Below are 18,747 nucleotides of genomic sequence, written 5' to 3' on the forward strand. Positions count from 1 at the left end.
CCTGCATGCTCCCCAACCCCGTAACCAGCTCCTCTATCCCAATCGAGGCCCCCAGGCCTTCCACTTGCCCCTCCTCCACTCTCGGGAACCCCAATTGGTCCAGGAACCGCTGCATCCCCTCCCCCCCCCCACCCCTCCGGGGGTTCTGACTTATACAGGTTCCCATAGAAATCCCTGAATACCTCATTTATTTTAGCCGAACTCCGCACCATGTTCCCCCCTGTCCCTGAGTCCTCCATATTCCCTCACCGCCTCCCTCCTGCGTAGCTGATGCGCCAGCATCCGGCTCACCTTCTCCCCATATTTGTATACTGCCCCCTGCACCTTCCTCCACTGGGTCGCAGCTTTCCTCGTGGTCAACAAATCAAATTCCGTTTGGAGGCTCCGTCGCTCCTTCGGCAGCCCCTCTTCAGGGGAATCCGCATACCTCCTATCCACCCTTAATATCTTCCCCACCAACCTCTCCCTCTCCGTCCTCTCTCTCTCCTCCCTGTGAGCCCTAATTGAGATTAACCCTCCCCTAACCACCACTTTGATAATAATCATTATTAATAGTGGAACGATGAGGCTCCTGTACAGAGAAACTGGACTGAACACAGATGGATTTCAAAATCATAAACTGAGCTGAAGTGGCAGCAAACCAGGATCACACTGCACGTGTCAAGATCAGTGTGAATACAGGGAGATTGAAAATTTCGGGGATTCTGCCATTTTCAGGATTGTGAGGTGTCAGTATGAGCATTAGAAGGGGTGCAGGTTTTTTCACTGATATGGATTTCTGATCTGAAATGTCCCCACTGAAAAGCATTCTCTCCTTTTTCATCACAGGCTGACTGAGACTCAGAGAGTAACCAATCCAGATGTTCCAGCGCTCATTCTGGACCTTTCCAGTATATCTCAACTTATCCAGAAGAGGCTGAGTGGATTGGAAAAGTACCACTCAAATATATTGGAGATCATCAGTAAGAACATTTAGCTTTTATCCAATATAAGGGACTGAGAGCAGGTTGAGTTAGTTGTGTTTTGACAGCTGGGAATATTCCTGAACTTTAATCTCAGCTCCCTGTGTATGTGGATCAGGAGCCTGAGTTCCCAGTGACACCGGCTATACTATTGTAGTCAATGTGGGGTCCCGAAAAGGAGAGTCAAAAATTACTTTATTCCCTACTCCGCTTGGAAATACAATAACAAAGGAATAATCCAATTCCCAGCCGGAACCATCCTGAGATGCCGGCTCCTTCCTAGGTCAGCTTTTATCGCGGAGAATTAACGAGTCCTCAGCCGGGAAGCTTGTACTCCACAAGCCCCAGGTGGAGATCAATCGGGTCATCCCTGTGGGTCTCGTGGGGGTCATAACATCCTTCCCCACCCAAAGTCTGTAAGACCCGCTGTTGTAGAGAGTGAAGGAGGTTGTCTTCTCTGCTTTGCCTGCGGTTGCATCTCAGGCTATTGTGGGGCTGGGTCGGGAGGGGCGTGCAGCATGTTGGGGAACGTCGTTTCCGCACCAACCGTCTGGGGAGCACCGTCGGTGACTGTTCCCTGGCGAGGCCGGCATCTGAAAACTCGGATATCTGAGTTTCCATGTCAGATTCTGAATCCTCCACCTCACACATCTCAGGGCCGAGGCCCCAGAGAGCGATGTCCCCAGGTCCCCTTGTACCAGTGGCCGGCGTGGCTGGAAGATGGCCACTCCGGTGGAGTTTCTTCTAACACTGACGACCTGCACTGGAGTGATCTAGGTACTTCTGCACTGTCTGTTCTTGAGTCTTTATTTGGTAAGATACTGATGCGACCATCAATTCACTCAAATACCCGTGTCGGAGTAAAACAGTGGTTCTAATTAACTATCAACTTTGCCTGCCTGCGACTGGTACATACTGAGGACAGTCCCACTGGCCAGCTACTCTTATACTCCTTCAAAGGGGCGGAGCCATGGGCTGAGCCCGTATATGCTCCAACATCCTCCAAATCTCCCCTTGTGGGTGAAGCCATACAATGGCCCACAGATAAAACCCACAGGGTTAATAACATAGAACATAACTGGTGAATTAACTGTATTTACATTCACCCCCTGTAAAAAAAATAAAGTCCGGCGGGGGTGATGGGTCACAAGTTCAGCCGGTCCAGCGCCCGAATCGTACGCTGCGACCGCCGAAGCACTGGTGTTGCAGCCGCTTCAAGTGGGAAGTGGATCCGGTGCAGCCCCAGGGGTGGACACTGGGAGCGGCTCTTCCTGAGCTTCATTCCTGCGGACTGGTGTGCCGGGTGGAAGGGAGCGCGGGAGCCAAATGGGCGCGAGGGCTTTGAGGTCGCGCAGATAGTCGTCGAGTGACTCCCCGGGGCGCTGGCGTCGAGTAGTGAGAATATGTCGCGCATAGACCTCGTTCACAGGCCGCACGTAGATGCGCTCGAGGATTGCGAGAGCGGCGGTATATGAGGTGGTGTCTTCGAGTTGCACAGAAATGCGGTGACTCACCCATGCGTGGAGGAGACTCAATTTTTGTTCGTCCGTGACGGATGGCGTCGATGATGCGGCAAGGTAGCCCTTGAAACACCAGAGCCAGTGTGAAAACATTTCCTTCGCCTCCGCGGCCTGTGGATCGAGCTTCAATCTGTCAGGTTTGAGGGCTGACTACATAATCGTTTTTGTTCAGATAGTTAATTAAATTGATGCGACCATCAATTCACTCAAGGAATCGTGTCGGAGTAAAACAGGGTTTTAATTAACTATCAACTTACCTGCCTGCGACTGGTACACACTGAGGACAGTCCCACAGGCCAGCTACTCTTATACTCCTTCAAAGGGGCGGAGCCATGGGCTGAGCCCGTACATGCTCCATCATCCTCCAACATCTCCCCCTGTGGGTGAAGCCATACAATGGCCCACAGATAAAACCCACAGGGTCAATAACATAGAACATAACTGGTGAATTAACTGTATTTACATTCACCACAGATACCTCTCCAGTCTGTTTCACCATGGTACTAGGAATCCTTTGGGCACCGTCCCTGAAGTTATGGGCATATACTGCATCCCCTGGACAGAAACTTCTGATCTGTATCCACCTGTCTCGGTACTGCCTCTGAAGGTCTTAACTGTGTTCCACTTTCCCATTAATATCGGGGAACGTTAGGCTAAGGCGGGTTCTGAGTCTCAGGTCCATCAACAGTTCCGCCGGTGCCACTCCAGCCATGACGTGGGGTGCGGTCTGGTAGCTGAACATAAAGCGTGCCAGCTTCATCTCCCATTGCCTGTTTCCTCATGTCCTTTTTGAAGGTCTGCACTGCTCGCTCAGCCAGACCATTTGATGAAGGGTGGCTTGGGGCTTCGTTTGTCTTCATGAAGTGTTCAAACTCTTCACTGATAAACGGGGTACCATTGTTCTTGACCAATACCTCTGGGATACCATAGGTGCTGATGGAGAGTCGTAGCTTCTTGACAGTGGCCTTTGAAATGGTGGACGACACTCGATGGACGTCTAGCCATTTGGAATGGGGGTCCGCTGTCAGCAAGAACATGGAGCCTTGGAAAGGTCTGGAAAAATTTGTGTGTAGGTGCACCCAAGGCTGGCCTGGCATTCTGGTGGGTGGAGTGATGCAGCTGACCGGAACTTCTGATGCTCCTGGCAGGTGGTGCATTGCTGGGCCTGTCGCTCAATCCTGCCATCCAGGTCTGGCCACCACATGTAGCTCCTGACTAGCATTTTCATCTTTTGACACCCCAGGGTGTCCATTGTGCAGGTCTTTAAGTATGGCCTGTCTTCTCTGACTTCATGACCCGAGTTCCCCACAGGAAGATGCCATCTTCCATGCTGAGCAATTACTGCATGGTCTCAAAAGCCCGCAGCTCCTTAGGCAGTTACCCTTGCTAGTACGCGTGTACGATGACATGGCGTGACTTCGCCAAGACTGAGTCCTTCTGTGTCCAGTCGCGTATCTGTGCGGCAGTGAGCAGTAAGGTATCCACAAAATTTAAGGTTGAAACAATCTCATCAGTCCTTGGTGGAGATGGGAAGCGTGTCAGCAACAGGCGCTGGCTCAGAACGTCCGTATTTGTGATACGCGTGCCTGGGCGATGCTCAAACATGTACGTATATACCGCTAGCAATGGGGCCCATCGCTGTATCCGGGCAGATGCTATCGGCAGAATCGCCTTGTCTTCTTTAAACAATCTGAGCAATGGTTTGTGGTCAGCTGCAATGATAGATCAACACCCCTATACATACTGGTGAAATTCCTTCACCACAAAGACGATGGCCAGCCCTTCTTTCTCAATCTGGGCATAGTTGCACTCCACAGTGGCCAAAATTCGTGAAGCATTGGCTATTGGGCTCTCCTGTCCATCATCCATGCGGTGGGATAATACTGCTTGGATTCTGTATGGTGAGTGACCAAAAGGGGCTTTGAGGGGTCGTAGTGGGTCAACAACCCTGATGACGACAATCACTGCTTTACACTGGCAAAGGATCTTCGTGTGCTGCTCTCCACGCCCATTCGTGATGCTTCTTCAGCAGCGCATGCAGTGATTTGAAGATGGTCGCCAGGTTAGGGATAAACTTCCCATAATAATTTATGAGTCCTAAGGATGACCGCAACTCGGTTGTCTTCTCTGGCGTGGGGGCTTGTTTGATTGCTCGCATTTTATCCTCTTCTGGGTGCACGCCATCTCAGTCGACACAATACCCTAACTATGTGACCTCTTTGGTGTCGAAAAAGTATTTTCTTCTCTTGAGGCGGACACTGTCTCAGAACAACGACGGAGGACTTCCTCCAGATTGCTCAGGTGTTCCTTTTCTGTGGCTCCAATGTCCAGGACGTCATCCAAGTAGATCATCAGTCGCAGTAGTCCTTGGGAGGTAGTTCTCCATGGCTCTCTGGAAAATAGCGCAAGCCGATGACACTCTGAATGGCAACCTTGTATATTCATGGAGGCATCTATGGGTATAATGGTCACAAATTTTCTGGAATATGCATCTCGCACCAATTGGGGTAGCCATGACTCACATCACGTTTAGAATAGGCGTGTCCTTGAGCCAACTTTACGTAGAGTCTTCTATTTGCGGCATCGGATATCTGTCCATACGAGCGGCTTCGTATACTGTTAGCTTGTAATGTTTGCACAGGCGGATAGATTTATCTGGTTTCAGTACCGGGACTACAGGCACCACCCAATCTGCATATTGTACCGGCCGGATGATTCCTAGGCTTTCCAAGCAGTTGAGCTCATCCTCTATCTTTGTCAGCAATGCGTAGGGAACTGGGCAGGCCCTGAAGTACTTTGGTTGGGCCTCAGGGTCTACATGTATCTTGGCCATGGCATCTCTGATTTTACCCAGGTCTCCTGGAAAGTCTCCGGATACTTCCCCAGGACTTTGTATAAGCCCCCAGTGGCCATTCTGAAAACCCGTTACCCGTTGCCAGTCCAAACGAAGCCTCTGTAGAATATCATGCCCATCAAACTCAGGCCGGGGCCCCGCACTATTATCAAGGACAGCCTGATGGACTGATGTCCATAGGTAACTGGGGTTATTGTTGTACCCTTGATGGCTAGGGGATCCCCCGTGTAGATTGCCAACCTCGCTTCGGTGTCCCTTAAGTTCAACCCCAGGATTCCCGTCCTGATCTTTTTGAACATCTGGCAACCTGTCACTGAGACTGCGGCTCCCATGTCCAGCTCCATTTGCAGCGGGTGACCATTCACCTGGACAGTAATTTTGATGGGGGATCCCACGGTGTGGCGATGCAATTCAACTGAAAGCACTTGCCCTCATCGTGCTGCCCTAGATGGAGGGCCCTAGCCTTAGACAGGTGTCTTCTTCGATCTGGGTGATGCACTTGTTAGCTGAACTGGTGTTGCCTGTTTCTGCTGTTTCTCTGGCCACAGGTGCCGCACCTCCGTGGATCTTCCTCCATTGATTCTAGGGAGGAGTCTTGCCTGGCTGCAGCGGCTCTTGGCTAACGGGCCTGTGCCCAACACTATTGGGGCAAAGGCAGAGCCCCAGAGGTCCCGCTCCTAGGGAGTGCTGCTTGTCTGAATAGGGCGCTTCCTATGCTATTCATCGCCATCTCTGGTATCCCTCGGAGCTCCTGGACTTCCTTCTCCATGCTCAACAGCCTTTTTTAGGTCCAGCAACAGCTCGGCCAGAGATTTCTGCTGGGTCACCATGTTGTTTACACCACTTACAAGGCGGTCTCATAGTATCTCGGGTAGGAATCCCATAGTCACAGTGTTCCGCCAGTTTCTGTAACCATGCTAAGACCTCCGTAACAGACTCCCCCAGGGTTCTCTCGGCCGTGTTAAATCAGTATCTTTGAACAATGCTCGGCTTGGGGTCGTAGTGATCTGTTACGAACGCCACTAATTCCTCAAATGTCTTGGAGTCTGGGGCCGCAAAATAGGTTAGGCTGTTTATGATACTGAATGTGGGGGCTCCGCAGGCGGTCAAAAGAATCATCTTCCCCAGTAATTGCATCTACCCCGAAGAAATAGCGCATACGCTCTGCACACCGAGCCCAATCTTCCACACTCGCATCAAACGCGTTGAGTGTACCAAAGAGCGGCATTTTCAAAACAGTGCAAACCGTACTCCTTTGCGTTGAGAAACAGCCATTGTCTGAGTGGTCAGCAGCACCATTTGTAGTTCCATTTTATCCTCGTCGCCAATATTGTTGTCAATGAGGAGTCTCGAAAAGGAGTGTCAAAAATGTCTTTATTTCCCACTCCACTCCGAAATACAATAACAAAGCAATGGTCCAAGGCCCAGCCAGGACCATCTTGAGATGTCGGCCCCTTCCTGAGCTGGCATTTATCTTGAGGAATTAACAAAACCGCTGCTGGGCTTCCGCCCCTCAGTGGGGGACCTCATACTCCACAAGCCCCATGGGGAGATCAATCGGGTCATCCCAGAGGGGTCTCGGGGTTATAACATAAACATTCCTCACTGTGATAGGCCAGAGTTTCACGCAGCGTGGGCCAGGTAGGGGCAGGGTTAATTCTGTCAATCAGAGATTCTCTCAAAGCAGGGTTTTTCAAAGTGTGGGTCACGACCAGTGAGAGGGTCACGGGCAGGTGTCAGAAGGGTCACAGAGCTAAGGGTTGTGGGGTTCCCATCAGCTGCTAATGCAGCATTTACAAATGTCAGCATTCTAAACCTGCAGAGTTTCTAAACCCAATGTCAATTCCGTCCTTATCTGTCACTGGGGTACACTGAGTTTAAATGGTGTATTACCTGCACGCTCTAAGACAAGTTGAGTGCTGCAGACCTGTCTGCTCTTCTACAGGCAGTTATGGAGAGTATGAAGCACTCTCCCAGGCAGAATGTCCACATTACCCAATACCACGACTTTCTGGACTTGTGGGAGGAAACTGGAGCACCCAGAGGAAGCGCACGCAGACACAGGGAGAACGTGCAGACTCTGCACAGACAGTAACCTAAGCCGGGAATCGAACCTGGGACCCTGGCGCTGTGAAGCAACAGTGCTAACCACTGTGCTACCGTGCATGATATTGGGATGCTTTGACAAATGATGCTGATGGGCTTTGATAACACAAAATCAAGAATCACGAGCTAACATTGGGGCGTATACTTTTCCTCTGTGTTGCTGTGGATAAACTGAAAGTTGGGAAAGGCTGTCTGTTATTTATTCACATTGTCCACCCATCTCGAGCAAATCTAAAGGCCCGGTTTGGTAATTCAATCAAGTGTTGTGTTGATTCTTTTTTGTTGCTTTCAGACAAGTACAACTTTGAGCAAACTTTTACAAGCTGATGTATAAATGCAAGTGTATTGTGGCCATGGTAAAGATACACACAGACCATCTAGTTCTTTGACAAGATAGTTTATGAACAAAATGAACACGTGGAAAGATAACTAATGAACTATAATACAAACATTCCCCCTTCCCTTGGAAATATGAATGTTTAACAAATATAACTGCTTTATAAAACATGATATGCATAACAATTTCAAACGTGTTCCTTGTACAGAATTCATTACACGTTCAGTCTTTCAGGTTAACAACATCTTCTTGTTGGTCTCCTGAACCTTGACCGAATATGTGATCTTGTTTCATCTTTCGAAGGACCGGTTTCCTGGTTGGTCTTTGAGTCACCATCTCTTTCAGCCTTTTGAAGCGATGCTTCCTGCTCCGTGTGTGTTCTTGTATATTGGCCTTATTGCCAATGCTTGGGCCTTCACTGTCGCGGCTGCTGCCCGGTCGATCAACTGTGTCCTCGACTCTTCTCTTACCCTTCCTTCTTTTTTTTAATAATCAGCTCTGTACTTCTCCTTTGTTTCTTGGCTTAAGTGGCATCATCCGTGAGGTTGGTGCAGTTCACACTCACATCTGCCTGTGCACCTGGAGCATCATTCTTGCTACTGGTCGCGGCCAAGGGATTTGCTGTTTCTGGATCCCTTGCTGCAATAGCCGCTTCTGGCTCTTCTGCCGTAATAGATTTTTCAGGATCTGCTGCTGTAATAGCTGCCTCTGGATCGCCTGCTGTGAAAACTGTTTCTGGATCTTCTGCCACAATAGCTGACTCTGGAGCCTTTGCTGGATTGAGGAGTTTAGATTGATCAATGATGCTTGCACTCAAATGCTGTACTGCATACCCATCAACTGGTGAGGCATTCAATGTCGGCATACTTTTGGACCCTTTCGCAGTTGCAGGCGGGTTTGCAACTTCAGGAATGATACCCTCGCATTCCGTTGCCTTAGCTGGATCAATGTCCTCAACATTGGGCATTACATCTTTGTGTTTTAGCCTCACTTAGTGGCTCATCATCATCTGTGTTATGGGACAGGATTTAGAGAACCCCAAAGTGTATCATGGAGTTCACCTGACCCACAACTTTTACTAGATTGTGGTATGGGGAGCACACGGCCCACTCTACAGGTGTGGTAGAGCAGAAATGGGAAAGTATTTTTTTAAAACAAAACAATGTTTATTCTATGAACTCAAGCTAACCTTTTTAAAACACACAGTGAACATCTTAGCAACCATCAATTCAAATACAATCCCCAAAGAATACAACACCAAGTAATCCTTAATAACTTCCCAAACAACATCCAGAAGACAAAAGAAACACCTTTTAACAGAAGCACATTAGGTTTACATTCACTACTGAGAACATTTATAATTCTGAATTCACCAAATGATCAAGAGATAATCTTTTCATAGCAGAGAGATCAACAGTACACCTGTTCTGTCTGGCTTCAGCTCCAACACTGAAAATGAAACTAAAACACACCCTGCAGCAAACAGCCTAAAACGAAAGTAAAATGCTGACAGACAGCCCAGCTCCACCCACTCTCTGACATCACTGCAGTAGTAAACACCCATTTCTTAAAGGTACTCTCACTACAGATATTTATATACACACCTATTTATAAACACCCATTTCTTAAAGGTACTCTCACATGACATCTGATATAACGATACATGCTTCGTCTGTTGTTGGAGAACTGCACAAAGATGTATCCATCTGTTCTTGCTGCAAGTGTCTTGATGGACTGGCCTCGAGTACTTGGGAATTCACTGCAGCATTCCATGAGCAGAGGATAAATCATCATGCTTATCTGGAGCCAGTTTTTCCAAAATGGGGATTATTTCTTCAGTTACAAGTTGGCTGTTCGCAGTTGATTTGCTCTCGGTTAATTTGTCTGCTGTTGCAATCTCACTTTCAACCTCGGCACACTCCATTTTAGAACTTTCACACTCATCGTTGTCCTGCACAAATTGGATGCTACTTTTTATCACCTCATCACTAATGCCAAATGAACGAAATAAACCTTCATGGTCTTCCTCTTCTGGCGCATCATCTGCTTCTTCACTTTCCTCATCGTAATCATCATCATCATCTGCAATAGCTTCTCCTGTGAAGTGTAACGCTGCTTGTGGAATTATGTGTTCCTGCAAGAAGTGACCAATTTCAAAGTCAACAGCGAGTCTTGCCACAGAACCTTCATCCAGTTTCCTGTTCTTTGGAACGTCAGGTGATAGATCTGCTTTTTCTATTATTGCATATATCTCTGTGATACCGCACCATGCAACTCACAATGCAGAAATTTCGACTAGACTTCTCGGTGCAAAGTAATTTTATTTGGTATCTATTGATCAATTATAAATAAATTCTTGTTACAGAATTTAAAGCGTTCTCATTTCAGTCCTTGCCTGAAAAAGACTTTTTCGAGAACCAGATTATCCTTAGTAATTCAGATACATTGAATTCAAAATACAGTAGCAGTTTTCATGCACAGAACAGTATAAGGCTGCACAGTTTTAAAGATAGAATAGAATATAGGCTGGTAGATATTAGATAGTAGATAGATTCTAGGCAAATGTAAAGAATGATTCATGAACAGAATTATAGTCCGAAACCATGGCTTTTTAAGGAATTTGTTATCAATCTAAATCAATCTATTCCTTGCCCCTGTAAAGCGTTGATTGGTTTGAGTCAATTTTTAATGCTTTTGATTTGATCCTTGGGTTGTCACTCTATCATAAGCAACAATATTTCATCAAATTTAAAGTTAATATTAATGTTGCTCAAATAAATTCTTCAGTAGGGCTTTATCGTCTATTGGTATGTCTTATTGTATATTTATCCAGGGCACGTAATTGGATAATGGCCAAATTCTTCTTTCGGACAAAGGATTGTTCATGTGGGCTCTAATGTCAACCTGACCTTTGTTAGAAATGTTGTATTTGCTTAGCTCGTTGCAAGTTGTTTGTTTAGAACAAACATTCATTTTGCACAGGCAATCAGATACTTATTTTGCAGAGTCATGATGGAATCCATTTTGAATGGTTTCTGATTGAGTTTTTAAATCAATTATTAATTCGACTTACTAATTAATCCTCTTTTACCTATAGGAAATAGTTAGTTTCTTTCAGGAGGGCTAAAGAAATTGAAGAGTCATTCGGTACAGTTTTCATAACTTTTCTACCAGTCCACCGACCCTTATGCCTCTGCTTTGTATGATTGGTCTTCATGGTAACGCTTTTTCCTTTCTTCCAGTCAATTTGGCACCATGTGCATCCCATAATTTCTGGTCATCAAAGAAGAAAAAATCTGACTCATCAGGCTGTGACTTCATTGTGTATGTCTTGATCATTGCTTCATTTGTGAAATACTCATTTGGTTCAACTTCAATTCCAGAGTAAAACTCATTGGCTGCCCTGGACCTGAAAGTTTCACCTCTAAGTCTTGTAAATGCTTTAGGGTGGGCTCATCATGCTTTGTCACTGAGCAAATCCACATTCTTGTAGACTGTTAACCAGAATTCTGGAATTACTATTGGCTCTTCCATCTCTTCATCTGGTTTATCTTTCCCTGCCTTGAGCTTTGCTTTTATCACATCGGATAACTGCGCCACTTCATCTCATTGCCATTTGTAATCATCCTCTGTCGTAGCACTGTCTGGAATTACAGCCGCTCAACTAGGTTCAGTGCCTCACACGCTTCCACTCCTATAATGGACCCCCGTTCTGTGTCCACAATGGAAAATGTTATGGTGTGACTTCTGTTATGTATCCATGCTTCGAGCTCACATGCGCCTAACGTCGCAATCTCCATCCCAGTGTAGTCTCTCAGCAGTTTTGTTTGATTGACGACTGTCAGTTTGACTCTCAGCCTGTTAAAATCTGACAAACTGATAAGGTTGGCCCTTGCTCCCATGTCAAGCTTGCATTTAATTAAAGTGCCATTGATCATCAATGGAATCACCCATCTGTCTTCCATGGAGTCAGGATCACTATCACTACTGCTGCAAGCGGTAAGTAAGACTTCTTCACTTTGCATATTTGGACTCATCGTATCCTCAGTCGAAATCAGATCAACAAAAAACGGTCTTCAATGCACATCTGATCAATCATATTGACTGATCCTGTTTGGTCCACTGTTGGACATGAAAAATATTGCCTCGCAAAGTGATTTGTTCTGCCACACTTGAAACACACTTTCCCAAATGCTGGACATTGTTGTGGCAAATGTTGATTGCTGCATCGCTGGCATAAAATGGCGGACCCAGTTGGCCGTTGAAAATGGCTGCCCGCACTGGGACCACATTTCTTATTCAACTGCATCATAATGCTTATGGCGCTGGCGTCTTCTTTCACATTGGCGCCAAAATGTTTCAGGTTGAGTGTACTCATCTGCTGTGTAGCTAGCTCGCTTGCATGACAAATCATGATACCGTTTTCTATTTGAAGTTCTTCTTTCCTCAATAGCCTCTCACGTACCTTATCATTCGATATCCCGAACACTATCTGATCACGGATCATCGACGACTTTAATGTCCTAAAATTGCACGACTGTGCCTTCAACCGCAAGTCGGATTGAAAGCTATCGAAAGGTTTGCCTACCTACTGAGTACGTGTGCAAAAGATATAACACTTGTACGTTTCATTTTTTTCGGGGAGCAATGTCGATCAAAGTATTTTATTACTTCATCAAAGGTTTTTCTTTCTGCATCGCTGTCGAATGCAAAAGTATTATAAATTTTGATGGCTTGAGGACCTGCTACCGTGAGCAGCAACGCAATACGCCTCTCGCTAAGGGCTGCAACATAAAGTTTGAATTGCTGCTTAAAAACACACCTGTTCTCATCTACATTACTAGTGACTTGAAGCTGGTGAGATGCCTTTAGACCTTCCATCTCTAACTTCACAATCTTTCCGTGCGTTAAGTTCCAATTGCCAGTAGTTTACTAGGTAGGTGGAAGAATTTTCTTTTTTCTTTCTTCAGTCTGTTTCTCCCGTCTTGCCCGTAGTTATCTTAAATTGGTCAACACCCTTGGTACCACGTTATGTTCTGTGTTGTGACCGTGGTAAAGATGCACACATAACATCTAGTTCTTTGACTAGTAAGGTAGTTTATTAACAAAATGATCACGTGGAAAGATAACTAACGAACTATAATACAAACGGTAACGAATAATTGAGTCCTCCTGGAGCTCCTTCTAACGTGACTGTCCTCTAGTACGACTTGCTACCAACTCCCCTGATCTGTGGAGTCACATGGTGGATCACCGTCCCCATCTGCTGGTCGGAGGTCGTACATCCAACTATATACATTGCTATGCATATGCATATCACCACAATTCAATCGAGATTTTAAAGTGTGCTGTTAGATATTTTTTCTTGCTTTCAGACAAGTACAACTTCGAGCAAACCTTTACAAGCTGATGTACAAATGCAAGTTGCGATGTTTTGTGGAACAAGGAATGCTCCTTCAAACTATTGACCCATTTTCTCTTTCCCCCCCCCCTCGGCATCTGAGAGATAGTGGGGAAGTTGCGACTGAAGAGAATGCGCGGGATTATCAGTGCAGAGTATCCAAACTAACTGACGAGGTGGGAATTAACAGATGCAGAAATGAAATGAGCTTGTAAAAATATATGAGATCTCCACTGAGTCTGCCACCAGATAGCTTGGGCAATCTTAAGTTGCATTCTGCTGCTGGGATGGGTCTGGTAGAGGGTTGGTGGGGGGGGGGGGGGGGGGGTGGTATGGACTTGTCAGCTATGGGGGTGAGGGCTGGTTAGGGGCAGTTATTGAGTCCAAATTAGCCAGGCGTTGGAGAGTGACTGTTCAGAAATACAGGGCTTTGTTGGTCTGGCCTAAAGCAGTTCAGCTGTTGGCAGGACATCAGTCTCCATGAAATGACTGCAGTGGCATGTCCTATGGTTGGGGAAACATTCATGTTCACCCATCACTCCATGTACTCACTGGCCTACATTGGCCTAGTTAAATGACTTCATTTTAAAATTGTCATTCTTTATTTCAAATCCTTACATGGTCTAGTCCCTCCCCATCTCAGTAATCTCCTCCAACCCCACAAACCTCTAAACCTCTAAGATGCCCGCGTTATGGGCGGCACAGTGATGCAGTGGTTAGCACTGCCTCCTCACAGCGCTGAGGAACCAGGATCGATCCCGACCCCAGGTCACTGTCCGTGTAGAGTTTTCACATTCTCCCAGGTCTGCGTAGTTCTCACCCCCACAACTCTAAATGATGCGCAGGTAGTTGGATTGCCCCTTAATTGAAAAAAAATTATTGGTCACTCTAAATTTTTAAAAAAGATATCCGCATTCATCCAATTCTGGCCTCGTGTATATCCATTTGCATTGCTCCACCATTGGTGGCCATGTCATCAGTTGTCAAGCGCCTACATTCAGGAATTTCCCTCCTAAGCTACTCTGCCTCTCTTTCTCTACTTAAGGCACTCTTTCTAACCTTCATTCTTGACTTAGCTATCGTTATCTGCCCCATTCAATCCCTATCCAAAGAAGTCCAAAGATTTGCAGGTTAGGTGGGGTTATGGGATAGGGCGATGAAGTGGGCCTAGGGAGGGGGCTCTTTCATAGGGTTGGTGCAGACTCAATGGTCCAAATGGCTTCCTTCTGCACTGTAGGGATTCTATGGTATATGCTCCGCATCAGATTTTGTTTTGTTGTTCCTGTAAAATGCCATGGGATGCTATTTATGTAAATAAATGTAAGATGTTGTAGTAGTTGTAAACGGATGGTTGCCTGAATTGCGATGTACTCAGAATGGGACAGTAACAGGAGGGAGAAAGCCCAGGACACAGAGCTGTGTATGCCCAGCACAGTCAGTGCCTATATTGTGGAGCTGTAATTGTGAAGCTGTAGAATATTTTGTGTGTCGGTGAATTCCCTGTATTGTGTCTTTGAGAACATGTGTGCAGTGTCAGGGGCTTGTGTACTTCTGCACTGTAGCTGTCAATCATCGATCTGAGTGCAATAACCCCATCTGACCAATCTCTTCTCTCCTCTCTAGGGAAAAGGTCATTGAGCCTGGATCCAAAGACAGCAAACTTGAAATTGATTCTGTCTGATGATCTACAATCAGTAACTTGGACAGAACAGAAACAGCCCTACTCATCTCACCCAGAAAGGTTTAAAATCTACCCCCAAGTTCTCTGCTCCCAGAGCTTCTCCTCAGGATCTCATTTCTGGGATGTGGAGACGGATGGGGACAGCTGGGGAATGGGGATTGTGTGCAGAAGCATAGAGAGGGAGGGAGAAAAGTCTCTTCTTGGGAATAATAACAAATCCTGGTGTGTATGTTTTAATGGTTTTTCTTCCAAAGCCCGGCACAATTCCCAGTTCACTAACCTATCACTGAACCCCTCTATCAGGAGAATGCGAGTCCTGTTGGACTATGAGGCTGGGTCTTTGTCATTTTACCAGGTTACTGACTCACTGATACATTTACACACATTTCAAACCACATTCACTGAACCCGTCTTTCCTGCATTTTATTGTAGGGGCAAATCCCACAAACTGTTGAACTGATCCTGATATGAGATTTGATAACACTGCTTGAATACTAGTTGATGTAACCTCTGGGTGTGGGGATCCCTGATGTCATTCCTGGAGAACTTGATGTTTTTGTAGCATTTAAGGATCCACGGGATCTGTTTTGGTGTCTGTTACTAACACGAAAAACAGCTGCTTTTGGGGGGCTGTTACAAATTTTAGTGTTCTAATTGATTGTCCACTTCGGTTGTATAATTTTTCTACTTTTATTGTACCATTGATGTAATACCAATCTCAGTAGTGAATAATCGGAATATAGGACTTAGGGCCATTCAGTCCTTTGAGCTTGCTCTGCCGTTCTCAACGTATTTTTCACGACCCCCTGGGCTAGTGCTGGGTCACTTCTAAACCCACTTGATCCAGAGTCATAAAACAAGTGAAATTAGATTTTATTTTAAAATACCCAAGGTCCTTGGCTGAGCCCAATAAACTGCAGTCACCAGGTTTGGAAATGTAACACAAAGAACCTTCTTTAACAGCAATATAATTAAACCGACAAAAATGTAACTAATTACCTAATGTCCCTTTACCCAACCCACCCCCCACAAACATACACACAAACACAAACGGAACATAGAGGGAAAGGTTGATGGCGAGGGAAGAAAGATTGATGATAAAGTGAAAAATATAAAAGATCAATATCCTTCTGGTGGTGACATGTAGAAGGAGGTCATACGTAAGTTAGCTCCCGCTAGAGTCCTTGATTTTTGACACTTTTCACCCGGTTCCCGGGGGTAATTGGTGACCAGTTTCGACTCAGTTGAGAGTCTTTTGCAAGAGGTGTCAAAAAATGCAAGAAAGAATATTGAGAAGAAAGGTGTGAGCGGTAGCCCTCCTGAGGAGCTGAGCAAGGTGCGGAGTCCGATGGGATCGAAGACTGCAGAGGCAAGCTCCTCAGGTGGGACCACGCCTATTACAATGGATAAGCTGATGGAGGTGATGGCTGTCGAGTTCGAAAGGCAGCTCAGCAAGCATTTTGAAAGGCAAAGGTGGGAGATAATGGAGACTCTCAAAAGATTGGTGGAGGACGCACTGGTCTCGATAAAGGAGGCATTGGGGAAGACCTCGGAGACAGTGCGTGATCAAGGTGAGGTACTGTAGGTGTGGAGGAGACGCTGTAGCGACATGGTGACTAGTTGGCCTCACTGGATGCCGAACTGCAGAGGATGGAGGACATAAACAAGGGCCTGAGGGTTAAGGTCAAAAATCTGGAGAATAGGTTGAGGTGGCAGAACTTCAGGACCGTGGGATTGCCTGAGGGGGTGGAGGGCCTGAGGCCGACTGAGTATTTTATGTTGGTGTTTACAAAATTGATAGAGGAGGAGGATCAGGCTCTCCCCATAGGGCCCTCCAGGCGAAGCCACGGACGAATTAGCCACCACGAGCGGTGATAGTGTGTTTTCACAGCTATCGGACGAAGGAGAGGGTCCTAAAGTGGGCCGAGGAGAACCAGGAGGTGCGGTGGGAGGGCAGCAGTATTCGTATATACCAGGATGTCGTGACAGAATTAGCCAGGAGGCGTGCGGCCTTTAACAGGGTGAAGTCTTATAACTGGCGTGCATTTTGGTGTAGTGTACACTGCAAGGCTGAGAGTCACACATAATTTCCAAGACCATTTCTTCGAGATGGCAGAGGAAGCAAAAGCTTTTAGTAAGCTCAAGGACTTACTTGGACTGAACTGAGACAGTTTGAATGGGACTTTGCTGGTAGTTGGGATGGGTTTGTATGGGAACGTTGTAAAGTTGTATGCTTTGTTGAAGTTCTCTTTTTTCCCCTTCCCCTCTTTTGTATAGAGTTGTTGTTAATTGCAATTTGTGTGGGTTTTTTGTCTTTCTGGGTTGTTGTTTTTGGTTTTGAGGGTGTATATGGCTGGGGGTAAGGGGAGGGAGGTTTGGTAATTTCAGGATTGATGGTGGGGGTGGGGGAGTTTCGACTCTGGGTTTGGTGGCTTGGGTTTTGGTTTCTTTCTTTTGTTGTTTACTTATGTGAAGTGGGCTCTGGCAGTGGGGAGGGGAGGGGGCGGGGGGGGATAGCAGGGGGGGCTACCTTGCTAGCAGGTTGAGGTTGGCTGGTGAACAGGAGTGAGATGGGGGAGGGGCTGTGGCTTGCTGGACCTGTTTAGGCAGGTTTAGATGAGCCTAGAAGGTGTGAAATGTGGAGGGAAGGGGATGGTGGACAGAGATGTTGGTTCAAGAGGCAGTTGCTGGGGGATTTCTGGGATAGGGGAGGAGGGAGAGGAAGATTGCTGACGGTGACTGGGAGTTATTCTTTGTCCCATCCGTTGGGTGGGGCTGAGCACCATCTTGGGTGGGCTCTGATTTCAGGAATATGGAAGATGGAGGGATAGTCCCTCGCGATGGAAATGGCTGACCTGAGGGGGAGGGTACGGGGGTGAGAGACCCCAATTCGATTGGTTGCATGGAATGTGCGGGGTTTGGGGGCCCAGTGAAGTGTGGGAGCGTTTTCTCTCATTTGAAGAGTTTGAGGGCTTGTGTGGTGCTATTGCAGGAGACCCACTCACGAGTGAGGAACCAGATTAGGCTCTGTAAGGGTTGGGTGAGTCCGGTGTTCCACATGGGCTTTGATAGAAGGGCCCGGGGTGGCAATACTAATTAATAAAAGAGTTTGGTTTCAGATGTGGAAGGTGGTGGCGGACCAGAGTGGTAGGTATGTCATAGTTACAAGGGAGGTTGGAAGGTAAGTCGGTGGTTTCAGCGAGTGTGTACGCTCCAAATTAGGATGATGTAGCGTTCATGAAGAGGATGTTGGCTGACATACAAGTCTTGGACGCACACCAGTTGATTTTGGGTGGAGATTTGAATTGTGTTCTGAACCCTAAGTTGGACTGGTCTAAGCCAAAACCGTTGGCCCCTTCAGGAGTAGCAAAGGTACTGATGGTATTTATGAAGGAGATGGGTGGTGCGGATCCATGGTGGTTTTTGCACCCTGCGGGCATGGAATTCTCCTTTTTTTTCTCTGGTGCATAACATGTGTTCGTGTATTGACCTTTTCTTGATGGGGGGTCTCGGCTGCCAGGGGTGAGGAATGCAGAAAAATAATAATAATCTTTATTAGTGTCACGAGTAGGCTTACATTAACCCGGCAATGAAGTCACTTTGAAAATTCCCTAGTCGCCACATTCCGCGCCTGTTCGGGTACACTGAGGGAGAATTCAGAATGTCCAATACACCTGGCAAGCATGTCTTTCGGGACTTGTGGGTGGAAACCGGAGCACCCGGAGGAAATCCACGCAGACACAGGGAGAACGTGCACACTCCACACAGACAATGATCCAAGTCGGGAATCGAACCCGGGTGCCTGGCGCTGTGAAGAAGCAGTACTAACCACTGAGCTACCGTGCCACCCATAGTTATTTTGGATCATGCTCCGCAACTGGTAGAT

General features: G+C 46.7%; 1 protein-coding gene across 2 annotated transcripts in view; it reads left to right on the forward strand.

Moving 5' to 3' along the window:
• The window catches only part of LOC140426742 (E3 ubiquitin/ISG15 ligase TRIM25-like), a 200,225-nt gene that overhangs the window by 17,032 nt on the left and 164,446 nt on the right, over window positions 1-18,747 (forward strand). The window contains exons 5-6 of one of the 2 annotated variants that reach the window (XM_072511875.1): window positions 829-962; window positions 14,804-17,213. The exons of the other annotated variant lie outside the window; for it this stretch is intronic. Coding sequence (XP_072367976.1) covers window positions 829-962; window positions 14,804-15,321 — 652 coding nt within the window. The 3' untranslated portion in view covers window positions 15,322-17,213. Of the gene's footprint in view, window positions 1-828; window positions 963-14,803; window positions 17,214-18,747 lie in introns of those variants that run through there. 2 annotated transcript variants of the gene reach the window in all.

Source organism: Scyliorhinus torazame, chromosome 7 (genome assembly GCF_047496885.1).
Source record: "Scyliorhinus torazame isolate Kashiwa2021f chromosome 7, sScyTor2.1, whole genome shotgun sequence".
Taxonomy (NCBI): Eukaryota; Metazoa; Chordata; class Chondrichthyes; order Carcharhiniformes; family Scyliorhinidae; genus Scyliorhinus; species Scyliorhinus torazame.